General features: G+C 38.3%; 1 protein-coding gene across 4 annotated transcripts in view; it reads left to right on the top strand.

Moving 5' to 3' along the window:
* The window catches only part of PARD3B (par-3 family cell polarity regulator beta), a 461,004-nt gene that overhangs the window by 140,608 nt on the left and 297,653 nt on the right, over positions 1–22,743 (top strand). For 3 of the 4 annotated variants that reach the window (XM_039341566.1, XM_039341568.1, XM_039341569.1), the window contains exons 11-13: positions 2,307–2,439; positions 16,616–16,703; positions 18,212–18,330. In XM_039341566.1, the coding sequence (XP_039197500.1) occupies positions 2,307–2,439; positions 16,616–16,703; positions 18,212–18,330 (340 nt within the window). The remainder of the gene's footprint in view (positions 1–2,306; positions 2,440–16,615; positions 16,704–18,211; positions 18,331–22,743) is intronic. The other variant, XM_039341567.1, reaches the window with a different exon arrangement.

Below are 22,743 nucleotides of genomic sequence, written 5' to 3'. Positions count from 1 at the left end.
AGTTTTAGCCAACTATCATTGTTTTCCACAAAATAAGGCCCAACTGGAAAATAAGCCCTAGCATGATTTTTCAGGATGCTCGTAATATAAGCCCTGCCCCCAAAATAAGCCCCAGTTAAGATCATCAGCCAGACAGACACATTTAGTACCATATTTTCCTGAATATAAGCCCTAACCAGAAAATAAGCCTTAATGCATCTTTTGGAGCAAAAATTAATATAAGACCAGTCTTATTTTGGGGGAAACATGGTATTGCATCCTGAATGCTAGAAACACTATCTAGAAATGCTAGAATGCTAGATATCCTGTGATTTCAATTCTGCAAAACAAAACCCAATGTGTCAATGGTTTGTAAATAGTTTTAAAAGAAGGAAATGTGCTTTTAATTGTTGTGGAAATAGAATTTTTATAGCTAATCTATGAAAATTAAGAACAGTTAATCTGTATTTTGAATTAATATTTTAATTCCATTTAGTAAGTTGTTTATTTTTACAACAGAAATGTCAGAAGAAATTTGGAATGGCTATTGATGTGAAAAATAAAAATTTTATAAAGCCAGACACACTGGCATATGATTTAGGGGTATGCCATTTGTTTCCAAAACCATTCTGGTGTGCATTCATTATAGCACATATGTGGCAGCCACTGAGAGAAGGAAACCAGCTGGCTGTCAAAAAATTACCCTTGGCACAGTTTTTCTTGTCTTGACAAGACTACAAGCTGCCTTCACAGATGGAGTAATAATGGGAAGCCAGTTGTGGTCAGAAGATGCATTACATGTATTTTGCCTCTCATGATATAATAAGGGACTTTGCTAAATATTCAATAGTTGTCTTTTTTTAGCCCTCCCCCAATAAAAATAACCCCCCTCAAAAGAACTCTTTGAATGTTTTGTGCCATTGTTTCTCCTGGATGCTGTTCCTTTATTCCCTTTATTTCCTTTTTTAAAAATTAGTTATCATAATAGCTACGAGTGATATTAACTTGCCAATCAGATGTTGCCATTAGAGGCAACTGATAGTCAGTTAAGTGTTAGAGCGCACTGAAACGAATGATGGCAGACTAAATGAATACACAAATCTATTCACCAAGAATACCAATAATTCTCAGAAAAAAAAACAAATAGTCAGAAGGCAAAGCCCAAACTCCTTGCCCAGGTCTCATTTGGAGACTTGAAAAAAATGAGGGATATTTGGGGAAGAAATTAGTGGTCATCTCTTGGGTGCCACTTTACAAGTCACAATGACACTCAGTTACGTAGAAATGGCTGTCTTGAATACTGACAGGTGCTGCCAATTTTGCCTTAAGCTTTGCTTCAACATCTTACTGCTTCTTGCAGTTTGCACACTCCAACAAGGTGCAGAGTTCACAAGAGGAATTAGCCAGGAGAAACAAGTGAGTACCCAAAGCAGCTAGTGTAGCTGCGGAATCCAGCTCCAAGGGCATGATGATAACGAAAGGTACTTTGTCTTCATGCTTCACTCAGAACTTCCAAATTTAGTGGAGAACTTAAGGCTGAAACTAAGGCAGGAGTGTTAGTAATGCTTGCCAACCAGGTCTGCCCCAATGGTATGAACCCTGCTGCAATCATTGGGAGTTTGTACAAGCCTAAAGACAAGCAATTCATGGGTGGACACTTGCACCCACCCTTTTCCCTTGGAATATGTGGCTACAAGTTGTAATTTCCTTTTAATATTATTAATAACTATTTTAAACATCTCAAAGGCAACTGGACTGTGTTTTTTTTCTTTGAGGAAGAAGACTGTTTGAAACATAGGTCTGTCTAATTAAGGTCTGAGTGTTCACAACATACAACAAACGTTTTGGAAACAATACATAGATTGGGTGGTTTCAAAGAAATTAATAAAGTGTTGCATAAGACTTAAAGACTGCCAGATTTATTATGTTATATACCTTGGTGAATCACTCAACTACCAGATACATTGTTTTACATAGGATACTTGGGATTTGTAGCTGACCAGAAGCTCCAGCTAGCATGGAGAGTGATAAGAATACCGTAAATGCCGGCGTACAAGGTGACCCGGCGTATAAGACGACCCCCGTCTTTATAGCCGGGCCGCATTCCTAGAACGTCATCTTATATGCTGGAAACTACCAGTATTTCCGGCATATAAGACGATTCGGCGTATAAGACGACCCCCGTCTTTGGCGCCGATTTCAGCGCTCGCGGAAGTCGTCTTATACGCCGGCATTTACGGTATCTTAGGTCAACAACTTCTGGAGGGTTGTTGTAAAACATCCAAGTGTTATATTACCACAATAAATATGATTTTATTTTGTTCTAGGAATGCAAAGAACCTGATATATTATTTCCAAAAGCAGAGGTTGAAGGGAATATTAATTTCACAAGCACTCCTAAGCAAAGTGACGCTGCTGTACAGTGTTTTGTCACATATTGCCCACAGGAGAAGTTAAAAGGTAAGCACTATGCTTTGGGCTTGGCTTCTGCCTTTAATTTTTTTTGGGGGGGGGGTGGTATCACTGTATTATTTTCAGAAACTCATAACAACCTAGAAAATAATTAGCTAAAGTACAGATTGAAAAATATCTTGAGATTTCATGAATGGTGAAAGAGCTGGCTCTAACTTCATGAATTGGTTTCTCGGCATAAATTCCAGTTTTAAATGGTTTGGTGCTATAAAACAAACTTAGAAATACAAATTATAATTTCAGTATTTATTTTCTATCAGTCTTAAATAACTTCATTGTTCCTATACTTAGATAAGAAGTTCAGATGTGGTATATAATTTTTTGTTGTTGCATTGGTATATTTGTAATTGCTTATTTTAAATAATATTTTGAATATATTAGCTGTTTTGAACAATAAAAATCACATTAACTTTTGTTCTTAATCTTTAGAGGTTCTATTTTTTTTTAAAAAAATTACTAAAACAGTTTGGACATGTTAATATTCAAATAGTGATGTTGTAGGATTAGCATTTTTTTCTGAAAATTGTTTCTCAGTTGCATGTGATGTTAAAATATATTCATTTTTAATCAAAGGTAAATGATTAAAAATATCAAGTTCTTGTGTATAAAATTAAGGACCAAAATCTAAAACAGAAAATTCCATCACGTAAACAATGCAAAATTAAAAATGGGAAAGGAATGGAAGATTACATGCTCTAACCTTCCCTTGCTACTCACAGTTGTTTAGCAGTGTGTTTTCAGACTTGGATCTAAAGTTGAATGTGCAATTTTGCCCTGAGAAAGAGATTCCAAAGCAGATGATGAGTGACAGCTATTCAGAGAAAAAAAGCCTTCCCAGGGAATTAGCAGAGCATTCCCTACTCCCACCCATGTTAATATATTTTCTAAAACTCCAGGCAATAAAATTCTAAATTTAGAGTGTCAAACTATCTCTCTTAGTTACATATTTCCTCCTCTCATTATTTAGGACTTCAAGCACATTTTTTAATTTTAATACTTTGCTTTAACTTGGGATTGTGTTGCACCCCAGATCCAAAGACAAAATTAAGTTGTTGGCTTTGGATCTGAAGCACCACACATTCCCTACCTTTGACCACATTCTTATATTACAGAAGAAGAAATAATCAGCAAATCTGGGCTACAATAATTGGGTTAGGACAGGGGTATCAAACTGCCGGCCCACAGACTGGATGCATCATAGCGAAACCGCGCCTACCCCATTGCCGGCAATGGCAAAAAAGTTGCGACAGTTGCATGTTTGACACCCCTGGTTAGGAAAAGGACATTCTAGATACAAATGTGTACAGGAGAGCTCTATTTCTTGATAACATGAGAAAACCCAATTGTTAATATACTTTTAAGAACAGAGGTAGTTGTTGCTTCTGGCATGTTGTGGGCTTGTATCCAATGCTATCTTTGCATTAGGAGAAATTCTCTGTTAACCCAGCAGGAGAAAAGAAAGGAGATGCAAAGTTCAGACCACTTCTGTTTGCCCTACTACATTTTAAGATACTTCAGGACACATACAATTTCATTTGCTACATCCTTTATGCCATCTTCTTCATTCAAAAGAGCCAAATTTAGAGGTGCCTTTCCATGAATGAAGTTCAGGACATCCAATCAAACTATCTTTCCCTCTCTCCACCACATATGGTTGCTGGCTCCATCCCTAAGTTTCTCCCATTTCAATGCAGGCTGTGTAGAATTGCAATCAATCACTAATGGTTTATGATTTACATCATTTAACAATTTAAAACAACAACTTTCTTCCCTTTTACACTAATGAAATGAAGAAAGCTTGAAATTGGAAACTGAGATTATATTTTCTGTGTGAAAAAATTGGAAATCCAGTTTGGTTTCTGAGATCCATTCCACTGTGCCTACTTCATTAAGGTATACCATATTATTGCACTCAGAAAAACCTGAAGTCAGCCCTCTAGGCTTCAATCTGTCCACACCTGCAGTTGTAATGCAACAGCCAGTCTATTAAGCCACTGCCATTTCAAAGAATGAACTTCATAGGTCTAGTCCAGGGGTATCAAACTGCCGGCCCGTGGGCCAGATGTGTCACGCGGAAGCTACGCCCACCCCATTGCCGGCAATGGCAAAACAGTCCCAATACATTGTGCGATGTCACGTGACGTCACGAATTTGACATGTCTGGTCTAGTCCAACCTCCTACTGAGACAGGCATTCACAACATTAATTCATTTTCTCATTGCATTCACAGCACTATGGACCAGAGCCAGTAATTTTTGACAGATTTTTAATCTGGTGTAGAACAATCTTAAAGGAAAATGGCTTGAGGAGAAAAGACACAGAATGCTGGCAAAACATGTCAGAAATCATTTCTGGAAGGAAATAGATGGGCAGAAAAATATTGCCAAGAAATCTTATCAGCTGACTTGTACTTCAAATGGAATTGATCTCTAAAACGCTGAGAGAGAAAGAGAGTAACAATATACTTGAAGGAACAGGTTGCTTATCCAGTAGATATTGAAAATTGAAGGAACACATTGAAGGTCAGCAAAAGGAATATCTGAGATAAGTTAGCTAGTAGGGTTTGTGGAGCAGAAATCTTTAACGTAAATAATGAAAATCAGATTAAAGTGGGCAAAAAAATGTGAGATTAAAATTTTGTAACTGAAAACAAGAATGCACACAACATGAAACACAACATGTATTGTGTAAAAGTGATGTGTTTATATGTATAAATGGTAATGTGATGTGAATGGGAGTGTGAAGGAGCAGATGCACATGAAGGCAAACACTCAGCTTTAAACCTGCATAGGATGGGGCTAGCTTACACTGTTGTGCTGTGTAGAATAGAAGAGATTTGTTGTCTGCTGCAGGAGTCAAGAAAGTAAGTAAGGTAAGGTAAATGAATGAACTAATAGTTGTTAAAAACAAACAAACAAACAAACCTGTGAGGGGTTGTTGAAGTATTAATCCTAACTATAATAGGTGCTGCTTTATTGTTGTATGTTGAAATCTATTGGTATTAATTTGGAATACCAATACACTGAATTTATTTCTGCTAGAAAACTGCAGTGGCAGTATCATAGCCAGTGAGGTTTATCCAAGACATTATTGCTAATTGAAGTGGTTCATTGATGTTCTTCTCATTTCTCATGTATTTCTATAAATCCTGGCTTTCTGTCAATTTACTCTGGCTTTCTAAAAAAGAAATCTAATATTCTTGTGAAAAGATTAAGAGTCGCTTCTTTAAAGTAATTTTGCTTTGCCTATCATTATTTGAAGAAATACTTAAAAATCCAATATTGAAATGCCAACCTTCAGTCTATTTTTATATGAATCATCTAATACTTGCTATCCTGAGGTCCTCAGTTTGTTCCTGTGCCAAGCCGTGGTGCAGACTCAGCATTTGTTTCATACAACCTCTTCAAAGAAATCTTACTTCACTGCCAGCAATTTCACATTTCTGTTGCTGAAAGATTACTGGAATCTGCCTCATCAAAGAATTTCTGAAGTCCCCCTGAAAACTATGAAGTTGCTAACAAACTTATCATTTCTGTGGCTATGTCAGAGGTTTTTATTCTAATGATCCAATATACCGATTCTTTATATGTGTGTGTGTGTGTGTGTGTGTGTATATATGTATAAATAGATGTATATATATATGTATATGTATGTGTGTGTATATATATATATGTATGCATGCATGCATGCATGCATGCATGTATGTATGTATGTATGTATATGCATATATATGTGTATCCTTGATAGCTGCAAAAATGCAAATCCCAGGCATATTTGTTCAATAATCCAAACTTCGATCTCCGGGAGAGGTATAAACCAGTTGTTTATTGCTAAAAAGATATTTAAAAACAATAAAAACAACTATTTACAATGTTAAAAGAAACAACTTAGCTTTTGCTGGTCCCCTGCCAGCATCCTCAGAGTGAGACTCAGGGGGTGGGGAGATTCTTTTTATACACCTTGCTGGTCTAACTGCTTACTCATTGCCTGTGTGATAGGGCCATCCTTCCTGATTAACTGTAATTGCCTTGGTTGCCCACCTTCTCTTTTTTTGCACTCCAATTCCACACTTTTCCTCTCTCTCATCCTTGTCAATCTCCTCCCTCCCAGCAACGTTGTTGCCGATGTGCTCTCTAACCGCTCCCTCCTGCTCATTCCAGGCTGCGCATTCAGACCTAGTGTTCCAAAAGGTTTGCCATCAGGGCTCCCTTCCTTTCTAGCCCATTGGTCTGCACGCTGTTCCTGCCTTTCGTCATCCATTCCTGTCAGTCTTTTTTTCAGTTTCCCTCCACCCCCGGGTGTGCGCATGGTCCATCATGTCTCATCCTCTGCTTCATCTGCCCACAACCAGTGGGGATGCCTATCAGCTTGCTCTTAGGCTCAGCCCCTCTCGTCCTCATTAGCCTTATCTCCCCCAATTTCCTTTCACACCTAGCTGTGCGTGTGCATGATCGTGTCCCATCTCTCTGCCCTGTCTGCCTACAGTCAGTTGAACTGTCCGCTGGCTCCTCTTTAAGTCCAACCTCCCCCCATTTTTTATCCCTTTCCCCCTCCTCCCCCTTCCTGGCTAACCCTGTCTTGTTTGGTATCCCTGTCCTACGTGTTTTGGGTCATACGGCCAGGTCCAGCATTCCTAATGCCCCCTCATTGTCACCTCCCCACTGCAACTCTTCACTATGCTCGTGTCCTCCCTCCTTTTCACCCCATCCATCCATCCATCCGTGATTCCAATATTTCACCATCCATCCCTGCCATCCCTATTTCCTCCAAATCCTTTCTTTGCCTAGCCATGTGATGACTGCCTTCCCCTGTTCTGGTTCTGCCTCTGGTAAATGCCATTCGCATCCTGACTTGCTCCTCATGTATTTTTAATGTCTGGTATGCTGGGGGCAATTCTATGCATCGATTGATTGAATCCATGTTGGAGAGTCAGGCCTCCTTCAGCAGGTGTCCTCCTTTGGATGCATCTTGGGCAATGGCTTCTGCCCCCTTGAAGTCGAATGAGTGCCCGTTGTTAACCATATGCATCCATATTTGGGAATACTGCTCCTGCCTTCTGACGGCCAATCTGTGTTCATTTATTCTGATTTTTATCCGTTTGGCTGTCTCCCCCATATAGTTACATTGGCAATCCTTGCAGTGTGTCCTGTATACAACTGATGACTTTTCTTCCTGTGGGCAGACGGAGCAGAAGGATGAGGCACGATGGAGCATGCGTACACCCGGGGATGGAGGGAAACCGAAAAAAAGACTGACAGGAATGGTTGATGAAAGGCAGGAACAGCGTGCAGGCTAGAAAGGAAGGGAGCCCTGATGGCAAACCTTTTGGAACACTGGGCCTGAATGCACAGCCTGGAATGAGTAGGAGAGAGAGGTTAGAGAGCACACTGGCAGCAACGTTGCTGGGAGGGAGGAGATTGACAAGGATGAGAGAGAGGAAAAGTGTGGAATTGGAGTGCAAAAAAGAGAAGGCGGGGCAACCAAGGCAATTACAGTTAATCAGGAAGGATGGCCCTATCACACGGGCAATGAGTAAGCAGTTAGACCAGCAAGGTGTATAAAAAGAATCTCCCCACCCCCTGAGCCTCACTCTGAGGATGCTGGCAGGGGACCAGCGAAAGCTAAGTTGTTTCTTTTAACATTGTAAATAGTTGTTTTTATTGTTTTTAAATATCTTTTTAGCAATAAACAACTGGTTTATACCTCTCCTGGAGATCGAAGTCTGGGTTATGGAACATATATATATATGTCTGATTGATTATACCTTGGCATTTTGACTGCTATACTGCAGTTCTACTTTTTACTGTAGAACTGCAGTATAGAACTGCAGTATAGCAGTCAAAATGCCAAGGTGTAATCAATCAGACCAGTCTGTCTGAAAAACTTTCTGTATGTTTTTTTGACTGAGTTCTTATGTTCAGTCAAAAAAGAGGAACCAACATCTTCCTGGTCCAACACCTTAAAGCCACAGCACATGAAATTGACTTTAAAAATACCAGAACTATCGCCAAAACTGAACATTTTTATAACAGAATAATCAGAGAAGCCATCGAGATAGGAAAACGCCCACACAGCATGAACAAACGAGATGATACCTCCCGCCTACCAGCCATTTGGAAACCCGCTCTTATTGACAAACGACTCCCTAACACAAAGAATGACACCAGACCCACACTCACAAAAACCACACAGGATGTCACCACCACACATCCATGCAAAAAGCAAAGCCACACCGATGATGGGGCACGACCACAAACCAGAAGCCAGACCACAGTTGCATCATTAGCCACTTTAAACCCCTCCAGTCCATACATGAAGCAAACTGACTCCCACCATTAAGATGAGGCACGAACGCGAAGCCAAAAAATAGCAAGGCAGCCCACGATCTTAAAACCCCCTGCAACTCAGACTACCCTGAGCACAACAAAGCCCCCACCCAAACAGAACACTCCCCCAGCCAATCAGAGCACAGCCAACCCCCCAGCCAATCAGAGCACAGCCAACCCCCTAACCAATCAGACACACCTCCACCCAATCAGAACACAGCCAAGTTCCCACCCAATCAGTTCATACCCCCACTGGCAGTTAAAAGGAAGAAACAGCTAAGACCACACATTGCTCCTCGAAGCATGAAGCTGAAAACACCAGCCTGAAGATGACGAATGGGACTTCGTCGAAACGTCACCAAGACACTTCCAATTTTACATAGGAGAAAATCCGAATAACCAAAAACCTACATATATACATACATACATACATACATACATACATACAAACATACGAATATTAAAAACAAAACAGTGATTCCTGGGTAGACTCATATTAAACAATAAAATATACAAACACCAGGAAGTTACAAAACTATAAAAAGTTTTAATAAAACCAGAATAAAACCAAGCTTTTGCTGGCTTCTGCCAGCATCATCAGGGTAGCGTCCAGTCGATGGGAGAAGCTATTTATAAATGTGGCACTCTTTGCGCCCGGCTTCTTGACCTCGTCATGGGTCCCAGCCAATCCACCTGCGTTTTGATCATAGTTTCTGTACTGCAAGCTGTAATTTCCTCACTTCCCTTGCTTGTGCCGATACTGCAGCACTTCCTCCCTTCTTTGTATGACTGTAAGTCGGGGGGGACTCTTTGATTCTACGTAGTTAAATGTGCACTGTCTGTGTTTATGTTGTTTATTCTCCTCATCCTCCCTCTTAGTACTCCCTGCTTCCTTTCTCCTCCCCCTGTTTCTCTGTTTACGATCCTCCTTCACAACTATACCCTCATTGTTCATCTCCGTAGCCTAGGATTCCATTGTGTTTGTATCATCCTGTTTCCCGATCCTTCGTATCACTTTGTTAACTCCCCTTTCTATTTTCTCTTCAACGGGGGTGATTTTAACATCCTCTCCGGAATTCGTTGCACCCACAAGTTGATTGTTAACCCCCAAGTAATGAGTGAATGTATAAACAACAGTGAGGGGACAGCCCCCTCGGGAAAAGGGGTTAACAATCAACTTGTGGGTGCCATGAATTCCGGAGAGAATGTTAAAATCACCCCCGTTGAAGAGAAAATAGAAAAGGGAGTTAACAAAGTGATACGAAGGATCAGGAAACAGGATGATACAAACACAATGGAATCCTGGGCTATGGAGACGAACAATGAGGATATAGTTGTGAAGGAGGATCATAAACAGAGAAACAGGGGGAGGAGAATGGAAGCAGGGAGTACTAAGAGGGAGGATGAGGAGAATAAACAACATAAATACAGACAGTGCACATTTAACTACGTAGAATCAAAGAGTCCCCCCGACTTACAGTCATACAAAGAAGGGAGGAAGAGCTGCGGTATCGGCACAAGCAAGGAAAGTGAGGAAATTACAGCTTGCAATACAGAAACTATGATCAAAACGCAGGTGGATTGGATGGGACCCATGACGAGGTCAAGAAGCTGGGCGCAAAGAGCGCCACATTTATAAATAGCTTCTCCCATCGACTGGACACTACCCTGATGATGCTGGCAGAAGCCAGCGAAAGCTTGGTTTTATTCTGGTTTTATTAAAACTTTTTATAGTTTTGTAATTTCCTGGTGTTCGTATATTTTATTGTTTTATATATATATAAAATTAACCTAAAAATTGAGGAACGTAGTCTCCTGGGTGTATACATATTCAAAAGATAAAAACGAGCACCAGGAGATAAAACAATTAAATGTTTAATAAATAGATAACCTAGCTTTCAATGGCACGTTGCGTTCCTGTATCATGAGATTGAAAGATCCACTCCCCGTTACTGAGAAATCTGGGGTGATCTATATAATCCATTGTATGGATTGCCCAGGTAATTATGTGGGAGAAACCTCTAAAAGAGTAAAGACAAGAATACAGGAACACAACTGGCAATAAAAAGAGGGGAGCACTATTCGCAGATCCTCACTCACATGGTAGAGCTTGGACACAAGTTTGATTTCAATGGGGTGCAGGTTATTGCTAGTGATGCCTCCAAGAGCAGCAGACTCCTCAAAGAGGCTTGGTTCTCGGACTGTAAGTCTATTAATCGATGTGTGGAGTTACATCCTGCACACCAGGTCATGAAAGCTTGGGAGGCACGCATTTGTTCCACACGGAGGAAGCACCCCACTGTTTGCAATCTCGATTGTCCCAACGAAGAGATAGACAATGAGGTAAGGGCTATCCTACCATCCGGAGTGCCCCCGGCTATTAGCAATTCCTGCGCACACCCGTTGATGAACGAAGAATTCGTTGACAACAGCAACCCACCCCCTGGTGCCCTCGATGCTCTGAACACTCCTCCCCTTCCACCTCCCCCTCCTCGATATTGCGTCCGACCTACTGAACGGTATAGAGCACTCCTCCCCCCCACTCTTGAGGTGAAACAAGACAGCTCTCCTCGCGGCGATTTTGGTGCTTGCGTTCCAGAGGATTTGCTTATTGTACCTGGCTTGGATGCCTGTTTGAAGATCGGACCCCCTGGAGTGGATGATGACTGCAACCGCCCCATTAAGGATCCCATCACGTATTCCCAAGTAGCATGGTGGAAGTGTGAGGGCGCACGCGCGAAGACCGCAGCTGGAATTTCCTCCGAGGGGAGAGTTGAATCGGACGCCAAACTGACAGGAACGGAGATCGCAATGAACTGCTGTGCATCCCACGCACGGAAGGGCGGCAGGCTGGGGGCTATAGGGGAAGATGGGAACACGGATGGGGTGGCATGCCCCCTGAGAGTGATACGTCAGACATGGGGGAGGGAGATAGCCGGATCCGGGATTTCATCGCAGGATCAGTCTTCAGTTATACAGGTTACTCTGGTGCGAAGTGACATGGAATGCTTACCTCCCAGCCTAGGAGCCGCACGCAACAGAGAAGTAATCAGCTGCAAGAACTTAGAACTCAGAAATATTTCTGACATGAGTGATGGGAGGATCAGTCGACCGGGCCCCATAACGAGGTCTATGAGCCGTGTGCAGGCGCGTTTGTGCTTATAAACGAGCTCCACCACCCTCTGGCTTTTAACACCCTGACGATGATGGCAGCAATACAGCCATCGAAAGCTAGGTTATCTATTTATTAAACATTTAATTGTTTTACCTCCTGGTGCTCGTTTTTATCTTTTGAATGTGTGTGTGTGTGTGTGTGTGTGTGTGTGTGTGTGTGTGTGTAGGTCTTTGGTTATTCGGGTTTTCTCCCGCTTAAAATTGGAAGTGTCTTGGCGACGTTTCGATGAAGTCCCATTCGTCATCTTCAGGCTGGTGTTTTCACCAAAAAAAAAAAAAAAAACCTTTCTGTATATACTCCCTTGACTCGGCTGACAAAGAGGGGAGGAGAGCCTGAGGCTTGGCAGTTAAACAACTGCCTAGTATTTAAACTGCCCAGGTTCGAATCCCATAAAGGCTATGGTTAACTGATGAGAGCAAATGAGCTCGAAATGGCCATATTAGTCTCCCAACTTAATTCTTTAACTGTTTGTCAGAAAAAGAAATCTGGATATATATATATTCTCCTTTATTGTAATTTATGTTCAATTTGAAAGATTGCATCATTTTAGGGAGGATAGTCAGATAAGCATTTTTTAAATTATCCTCACTTAACAAGTTAATCCACCATATAGATTACTATCATTATAACTGGTCTTTGTGATGTTAAAGCAGGTAAACATTTGCCTAACTCTCTCAAAAAGCAGGTTCAAAAGTGAATTCAAAATAAGATAACTTACAACTTACAAATTTATAAATTTTACAATTTACCTTTAAAAGTACTGCTGTGCGTTCTCGAAAGAAAAGGCCCATTGCATCAAAATGGTATCCTGAATCAAATTGCTCAAGTGTGGTAGAGTGGTCCTGTGCAATTTTTCATCAGTCTAGAGTTATTCTTACATTCTATTTACAGAAATAATTTAAGGGTTAGGGTTTTACTCATCTGGTAAGCTTAGGGCCCACCTGGATTATATTGTTGAAAATTCCCCTAAATTGGCAACAACGCTTTAATTTTTCTATTGCTCTAGGCGGGCACTTTTATATCACTGTCTTAAAGTATTCGCCCAGGTCTCACTCGATCCCATTTAGGCCTATATATATTTTTATTGTTTTTATTTACAGTTTTCTTGTCCATCATGTACTTATCAACTTTCAGTTATGTTGTTGGTTTGGGTAGAGTCTGTGGGCCTGGTTTTGATGTGTCGTATCTAAAGGCTTTATGATATTTTAGAGACTGGATGTTAAGATTAGTCATAAGGTGATCCTCAACTTTCATTTAGCGACCGTTCAAAGTTATAATGATGCTGAGAAAAGTGACTTACACTTCACGACTATCACAGTGTCCCCATGATCACATGGTCAAAATTCAGGAGCTTGGCAACCAGCATGTATTTATGACAGTTGCAGCATCCCAGGGTCATACAGTCACCATTTGTGAGCTTCCCAGATTCTGACAAGCAAAATCATGTAATTTACTCGGTGATTCTCTTAACAACTATGGCAGAAAAAGTTGTATAATCAGGTGGGCAAGTCATTTAACAACTGCCTTACTTAGCGATAGAAGTTCTGCTCCCAAATTCTAGTTCCTAAGTGGAGGAGGACATATGTACAGCAGCCCATTTTATGAGCCACAGTTCTGGGCAGCTCAAGGCAACAGTGATAAGAACACTTTTTAATTTTATAACTATATTTAAAAAGTCCAGCCTCATCCTAATTCTGTCCCAGGGGGTAACCAACTTTTTAAAAATCTAGAAGAGTTAGGAGCCTGCCAGATCTCAAAACATAAAATATTTCCACACGGCCAAGACCACTACTGTGAAGACATATTTCCTATATCTTACTAGATGACCAAATTTGAAAGAAGCAACCTGGAGTGTGCCTATCCCTCCCCCCATCTCAATGAACATGCTGTGCAACTGAGTTATTAAACGTAGCCCTTGACTTAAAGTACTTATGACCTGATTTTGAAGTTATGATGGCCATGTCCCTTCCTATAGTCATGTGATCACATTTTGGGCACTTGGCAACTGGCTCCCTTTTATGACCATTTGCAGTGTCTTGCAGTCACATGATTGCAGTTTTTGTCATTTTTTGCTGATTTCTGGCATCTACTTCTATTTCTGACAAAAATGGTATAATGGATTTGCTTAACAATTGTTGCACTCGCTTAATGACTGCCGTGTTTTCTTAATAGCCACCACAAGAAATGTTATAAAGTTGGTTCTGATCATGTAGTGATCCACTTAACAACCGCAAGAACATATGACCATAATTTGAGACTCAATTACAGTCATAAGTTAAGGACTTATCTGTATGTAGTTGCTGGGGGGAGGAGTTCATTCAGATCCATTTTACTTTTAAAAGTTTTTGTGGGTTTTTATTTATGTATTTGTCTTGTTTTTTCATATCTGCAAATCTTCCTGAGTATGCCAATTATTTTCACATATTATTGCCCGATATGATTTGGATTAGAGTGCCATAAGCATGGGAAGTTTGGAATTTCTATTTAAAATGGATAATTTTTCTTCTGCATTCATTACTACAATTTAATGTATGAGAATTGAAATAGTATAATTTTAACAAAATAACAACTGAACTTTTATTGTGTTGCACTACTAATTAAATTTGTTCTCCACTGATTAATCAACTATCAAGATTGATTAATCTATCAAATTAAGACCATTACAGATAGACTGTATTTATATGCACAGCTTTTTCCAGCTACAGTTTTATCAGAGTAAAGTTATGTTCCCGGATGTCATTGATTCAGAGTATTTATGCATGCAGGGAATCCTATTTGCCTGAACCATGTATCTTATTTTCCCTACCATTCTTTCTATTGTTATGTCCGCTATCATTTTTCACAAGAAAAAAAAGACCCATTTATAGAACTTCACATTTTAAAGTGTCACAGCAAAATATCCCTCCTTCATCTTTAGCAAAAATTGTAATAAATGTTTCAAATAAAAAAATAACATTTCATGGTATTCACAGAAAAGGTTATAATAAATGCACGCCAAATTATTTCACATTTCTGATACATTAATGTTCAAACAAAACCCTGTATTTTATAAAGGCCAGAGTAGTGAGAAATATCACTTGTGGGAATAAAGCCCTTTTTTTCTAGTGGACTAGCTGAAGCAGAGGCTGCTTTTTGATAGAGTTGGGAGGGAAACTTAGATTTTGGCCTGAGTGTTTGTTTAACCATCCTGAATGTCCCAGCCAGTTTTGTATCTTCACCTCTGGTGACCCATGCTTTTCTGTGGTTGAAGCAGCATAGTTGGGTCAAGCTTGATGTATTGTGCTACCCTTAGTCCCACAATGTGTTTGTTCACTCCTCCCCAGCTACTAGCAACTACACTTTTTAAAACGATTGTTTTAAAATTAAAACCAAGGCCATTTGAACCCTTCCTCCCACAACTAGAGTGGGGTCTGTATTTCCTTAAGTTAGCTCAGAAGCATGTAATCACTGCAAATGCAGTTTACTGTCCTTGCATTTGCTCTGAAGAAAGGCAGATTAAAAAAAAAAAACTATTGGAAGCATACCTTCCAAAGTATGTCTTGTTATTCTCAAATTTTGTAGGGATATACCCAGTAATTGTATTGCAACCCTGTTAGCACGCTTCCCAATTGCACTAATGAATTTCTGCTTATCCTTTTACTTGCAGACAGATGGTCTGCTGGAACTTAGAAGGTAGCAAAATTTTGTGCAGCTGCATGTAAGGGTTGCCAGCACAACTGGTAAACCAAATTTCCCATGATTAAATAGTTATCTGTTTATTATCTGGACATTTCAATGTCCATAGGCTGCTGTAAGTTGCTGGCTTTGGGCTATAATAAAAAATTCAGTTACTCATTCTTTCATAATTTGTTCCAGAAGGTCAGACTTCATTATTTTATCTCTTAAAGCTTCTAGATGAAGATAATAAGAATTTGTGGATGATATTAATTTATTCTCTCCTCCTCCCAAGTACTTCCTGCATTAAAAGCATCTATTAGTTAATAAGATTCCCAACTCTCAATGGGATAGAAGGTCAATATAGAATTCATTATGCTTTTCTTCTCTTAACTTGCAAATGGTTTTTCTCTTACCTTGGGAAAAATATGCATGTTTCAGACAGCAACAACATGAGGGAGTAATTTTGCATATAGTTGATACATTAAGCCAAGATTCAGATTAAGAATGTTACAGATAATGAAAACTGAGTATGCTGTCATCCATTTTTTTAGATATATATTATTTATTTGTTTTCTAATACATAACAATTTGTGAGTAACAAAATAGAGAACTGAATCACACCTTAACTATATGGCAGCATAGTTGATACAGCATCCATGCACCCTTTTGAGTGTTTTATTTAAGTCTTAGCTCAAGCTTAGATATGGGAAAGAGAATATCCAGTGAAATTACTAAAATCAACATAGGACTTTCATTTTTCATCATAAGATGAATTTCAATATGTTTATCTTTAATTATACATGAGCAAACAGAAATCAGGTCTGTTGAAAATCCTAAGGGGGAAATATTTTTTGCTTGGTGTATTTTTAATTCTAGTTTAGCTAGTTTGAAGATTTGTATAAAATTGCCACTACTTCAAGAGATATGCAGCATGCCAGTTCAGTTCTTTGGCCAGCAGACAAATATTTGCTTCTACCATTGTTTATTTTTTCCCCTTTAATTTCAGAGTTTGAAAGCGGCACAGCTGAAAATGAAGTCCCACCCCCGTTGCCTCCACATCCTAGTGAGAAGCTATTCACAGATTATAATCATAGGTCTGAATATGTTTACTATTTTTGATTTCATGTCTAGTGATAGCAATGAGTCTCTTTCATGTTATGTGAAAAATAGTTTTGCTTTACAGTTCACTTGCACCATAACATATGCTCTGATATTCAGCCTTCTTCATCTTCCAAATCTATTATGATTTGTTTTTCTTACACTCACTGAGTTTAGATACCATTATCCCCATTGGATAGAAAGAAACTGAGGCCAGTCAAAACTGAATTGTTAAATCTTCAAAGTTTAAATCCAACAAATATATCTATTGAATTGCTTATTGTAATAATGGTTTTACTACTAGTAATTATTTCTTCTTATAAAAAATTTCATTTGGGGGCATTTTGCAGTTTTATATTTGCATACTGGGATGGGGGGAGGCTTTCTTATGTTCATAGGGGATTTGCAATTTCATTAAATGGAACTGTCCCTTTTTAGAGCAAGTTCCACTTTCCTATCTTATTTTCCACTCTGATAGGAGATTCTTTACCAACATTCTGAATAGAATTGGAAGCTAGTTTAAAAAATGGTTATGTTGCAAACCTGAATCAAGCCACAGAAAAGATTGGAAGGACTGGGAAGCCTGTATAATGTACAGTTTCTCACCAGAGTTCTCCCTATTGCAATGTTCGGCATTTCTAATTAGAAATTAGAAAGATATTTCAAAATTTCCAGTTTTCCTCTTCCCTCAGAAGAGAAGTTTCTTTGAGACAGAATGGTTTGTCTATGTAATTCATATAAGTCACAAATTTCAGTGAAATTTTGGTAGGGAAATCTTTGGAAATATGTAATTATCAGTATTATTTTAAAATTTAATTTTAGACTTAGATCTGAAACAATCATGGACCAAACAGGGGGCTGGAATCTAATAGTTCCAGTGATGGAAATTAGCAGAATCAAAAGAGTTCAATCATCCTTCCCCATCACAGTTCTTCATTAGCCCTCCAAATCTGCTGAGACAGAATTGGAGTGCCTTTTTTGGACAAAATTTGGAAGCAGAGCTAAAGAGAGAGGGATTCTGCAAAAAGATTCATGTTTACAGGACATTGGACTATGCCTTTGATCTTTTCAATTGAAAGGATAAATAATTAAGTTAGGTCTTGATTTCCCTGCTTCTTAACTGCATAGTCACTCTTTTAATCACAAGCATGGGCCTATTAAAGAGCAGCTAGGAATTTTATCTAATTGGAAACAAATTAAGAACATGATGATAAATGTATTAGATGATAGTACACTTTTAATACTTAAATTAATGCACTTTGTTAAACTTTAATATGCCTTATTAGTACTGAAATAATGAGCAGAAAAGGTAAAAACCTATACCTTTGGATTGGATGATAGTTACCAAAGTAAATTTAGATTTAATGTAAGCAATAAGTCATGCAAAAAAAAAACCTCAAATGACTTATAATAGCTGAGGAGAGAAAATGCATTATATTGTATAGAGTTTAATTACTACATCTGATCTTCACCCCACATACTTGGTATGGTTTCTTTCTTTCAGCAGCATAGTAGGTGATTCAGAGACTTTTTTGCCAGATCAGCCCATCAACTTCAGATCTCTGACCCTGGCCAAACAGACAGAATCAATTAACCTGAGGACCTCCAAGAGCATGGATCTTGGTAAGAAGTGGTGAGAAGATTTTTAGCATCACTGTATATTCTCTTGTTCATTTCTTAAAATTAATTTCTTAAATTAAATATTTAATTTGGAAGAAAAATTATTATGAAAGGCCAAGTTTGGCAGAAAATTAGGAGGAAAAATATCTGCCATTGCAGTACTTGTTGTTTAAAAACTGTAATTATGGGGCCGTGTATTATACTAAATCATAATATAATTTGCTTGATTTATATTTTGGTGCAATGTTTGAACCCAATATTTGGTTTATATGGTAATCTCTGAATCAAAGCATTTTACTCTTAATGCTTGAAAAAAGCATCTTGCCTTATTAATGCAAATTTTATGTATGTCTATATATAAATATTGAAAACTTCAGTAAGCCACGTATCTTATTCTTTGTAATACCTTAGAATATTTTGCTTCTCCATTTAAAATATTGTCTAGGGAATGGGAAGAAAATAAATATGATAATGACATGCACTAATACAATAATAATAATTTAACACCATCAAACAACATCTGCCTTTCCCAAGTCCTTGGAAAGGACTTAATAGGTGGATAAAAATGCCAATTTCAGTCTAAACATCTGGCTGACTGTTTGAGCAACAACAACAACAATAATAATAATAACAATACACACAAAAAAATTGGAATAAGATTCTAATGCAAGAAAGTTGCTAAGTTTCTCTATCACCATTGATTTAAATTATTAGATATTTTTTTCTAGACATTTAGGATTACAATTAAAATTGGAAGCCATTTCCCATCAACAGAAAAAGCATCTGCCACATAACAGCCAAGACTTAACAGTTGTAAATAAGAAAGACAAAAAAAAGTCTGGATAGTGGACATTGCAGTACCTGGAGACAGCAGAATAGAAAAGAAGGAACTGGAGGGGGAAAAAACACAAAATGTAAAGACCTGCAAATAAAATTAGAATGACTGTGGCAAAAGAAAGCAAAGATAGTAGCCATAGTAATAAATGCCTTGGGTGCAATCCCAAACCATCTAGATGATTACTTGAATGCCATCAACATCAACAAAATTACCATTACTCAATTGCAAAAGGCAGCTTACATCCTGCAACAATATCTTTACCACCATCAAGCAATATATCTGCTTATCCCAGGTCCTTGGGAAGATGTAATAAGTGGATAAAAATACTAAATCCAGCTTAAACAGCTGACTGACTGTGTAAGCAACAGTAAGAACCATCAGCCCATTTACTATAGTGAGAATACAGAAAAAGAATCCTGTATCAAATCATTTGTTGTCCAGATCAACAAAGACCATGTCAAATGTTAGAGTTCAGGTGTTTCGCTGGGCAACCAGGGCCTAGTCCTCTAGGATTACTAGAAGAACCACAACTACAGATAAGACATAACTATGTTGTGTTTGAAAATTGTGCCATTATGGGTTGCTATTACAAATTGGAACCAACAAAGTGAGGCTATTCAAGTAAATGTTTGAATTGTGGGGAAAAAATTGTCCAAATTCAAATATAACTGAAAAGATCAAGATTTAAAAATCGAAATTGAAACATTATGGCATAAACTGATCTTGGTGATCCCAGTGGCTAACAGTACACTAGGTGCCATACCAAAAACTCTTGGATAGCAGTGTGCACTGACAAAATTTCTGTTAGTCAATTGCAAAAGGCCACAATGCTTGGATCTATACATACAGTACCCTGATACATTACATCATCTTAGGTTCTTGGAAAGAACTTGATGTGTATGAAGGCCAATACCACCTAAAGAACTGGCATCTGTGATTTCACATTGTTGTATATATAATAAGAGTAACAACAACAGCTGCTCGGCTTACTTTTAAAGGCACATTATTGGTGTCAACATTGTGCCTTGCTATCAGTCAGAACTGTGCAAAATGTATTGAACTGTGGTAGAAAATAATTTCCACACTCTTGGCACAGCATATAACAATTTCATTTGAAATTGCTTTCTCTGAAGAAAGGTGACAGATCTTTTGTGCACAGTTACTGCACAAGTCGGTGTTTCAACTTGGCCTTGTATTTTGTAGCCCGTCAGCATCAGTCTTGCAATTGAGCACGTTATACCTATTGCTAACCTCAAAGCTTGGTGCCTTCAGTGTCAATTGGAAATCGTCCTAACGCAGAGAATATGTTAATGTGAAGATGAGACAGAGGTGAAAATACAGCTTGTGGGTTTGAGTTTATGGAATGTTTAGAAAGTTTCTACATGTGACAGACATGTTACAGAAATGATATGGGCAACAGGTTTTTCTGCAATACTGAAAATTGTTCAAATTGCAGGATACAAATAACTACATTTGATTCATATTCTGATAAAAACGGGTGATTGCTTACTGTATAATTGTTATACTAATACATTCCTGTATGGGAGCTTATGGTCTGTTGGTTCCATTGCCAACTGTGCCTTTCTATTTACTATACATTGTATAGGCATTGCTTCCTGTAAGCAAAGCTTTCAGAGAACAGGAACTGAAGATGCTTAATTATAAAGAAAGAAAAGCCATTTTCTTCCACAATTTAAATGACAGAGTGTATATTTTTATTTTTCTCTCAATATGTCTAAAGATAAATATTAAAGAAGAAGATGATAGACAGGTCAGAGTAGTCAAACAATATTTTACATTTTCAAAACCATTTACAAAGTATTTGTCCATATGTATTGTTCTTCATTGTCTATTTCTTTGAATTTTATATATGCAAATGTTTATCTTGCAAACAAAAATATTCCTTGTGTAGAATCATCTTATAATTTAGATAGAGAATATATATTTATTTTCCAATAAAATACTTGTTCTTCTAATACAGTGTTTCTCAACCTTGACAATTTTAAGGCATGTGGAATTCTGGGAGTTGAAGTCCACATGCCTTAAAATTGTCAAGGTTGAGAAACACTGTTCTAATACATCAACTATGAACAGTCAAATTGACTTGTAATGTAACTATCTCATACTAAAAGAATGATAAATGGCCCAAATCCTTGAGCTTCCATGCTGAGGGTTAGAGTTGAAGTTGGGTCCTTCCTGACATTACATCACCCTGATCGTCTAATATACAACAAAAGAAGCTGCAAGGTCTTCTCCTGTACGTACAGTCTGTTTTTAATTAAAAAACTATGATAAAACTCTCATGAAGCTTATTTTTTTGCTTATTTTTTATACTATGTTTTGTTAGATAAAAGTTTGTCAAAAGATTGTGAAATGCAGATAGTTTTGACATATAGCCAGTCATTTAGCAACTGTTCAAAACTGTCCCTAGGGATACCTACAACCTGGTTCTGAAGTTCTCACTGTTGCCTCCCCCTCCCTCCCCCCCCCCGGTGGTCATGTGGCTTCATGTCAGGGGCTTGGCAGCTGGCTCTCATTTACAGCCATTTGTAGCACCATATAGGCGCTTTCTGATTTCTACAAAACTGGCTCATAGCAAATAATTGCTTCCCTTAACAACAATGGCATTTGCTTAACAACTGTAGTGGCCATTTAACAACCGCACAAAAAAGGCCTCAAAATCAGGCCAGTCACATGGGTGACCACCTTTATGACTGTCACGACTTCTGACTGCAGTGGGCACGCTTTGTTATAGTTGTAAACCATTACCTGTGACCTGGAGCAGTCAGCAAACTTTTCTGCTACTATGGCTTTTTCAGGTGAGGAATAGGACAAAATAAAGTGAATGCAATCAAGTATTTATCCACCAGCATGTTTCTAGTTGGCTGGAAAATTGAGAGAATCCCTATTTTTAAATGTTTTCTATTCCATAATTTAAACCACACTAAAGGCAAGCCAGTTGCTAGTTATGTGCAAGAAACATTCTTGTTTTTAAATGTAGCACTTCTGCCAAACTGTTGCTTTTTTTTCTTTACTAGATCCTCATCTCCATTTTCAGAGGGGTTTTTTTGCTGCAATTAATGAGCTTGCAATTAAAACTCGATATATCTAATTAAAGTATGTTTTAATTAATTTTATTTAATTAAAGAGTGAGGTTTATAGAGATGGTAGGTGCATTTTGTACTACTGACTATAATAAGAAAACACCTGTTTTCATACTAATTTTGTTCTGTTAGCAAATATAATCTGTGCGAAAAATCTGAATTTAATTAATTTCATCATCAGGGAAACATAGTTCAGTACAGTTATCCCAAATGAATGGCCTTGTCCACTCACACCATGATAAGTTTGCCTCTCCTGTTGAAACTACTTTTGATGTAGGAATTAGGGAACCGTGCCCTTCAAATGTGGTACTATCCAGAAGTATAGACACATGAATCTGCTCCACATATGCAACTGTGTAGTAAAATACCTGCCAAGGGATAATGCTTTCCGCATTCCTGAGCATTTGACAAACCCATGCTTAGTTGATAAATATGTTATCAGTCTAGGTCATTGCAGATGAAAATTTGAAATGA

Source organism: Crotalus tigris, unplaced genomic scaffold, assembly GCF_016545835.1.
Source record: "Crotalus tigris isolate CLP2741 ecotype Arizona unplaced genomic scaffold, ASM1654583v1 scf7180000017767.837487, whole genome shotgun sequence".
Taxonomy (NCBI): domain Eukaryota; kingdom Metazoa; phylum Chordata; class Lepidosauria; order Squamata; family Viperidae; genus Crotalus; species Crotalus tigris.
This window is presented reverse-complemented; position numbering and strand designations above follow the sequence as displayed.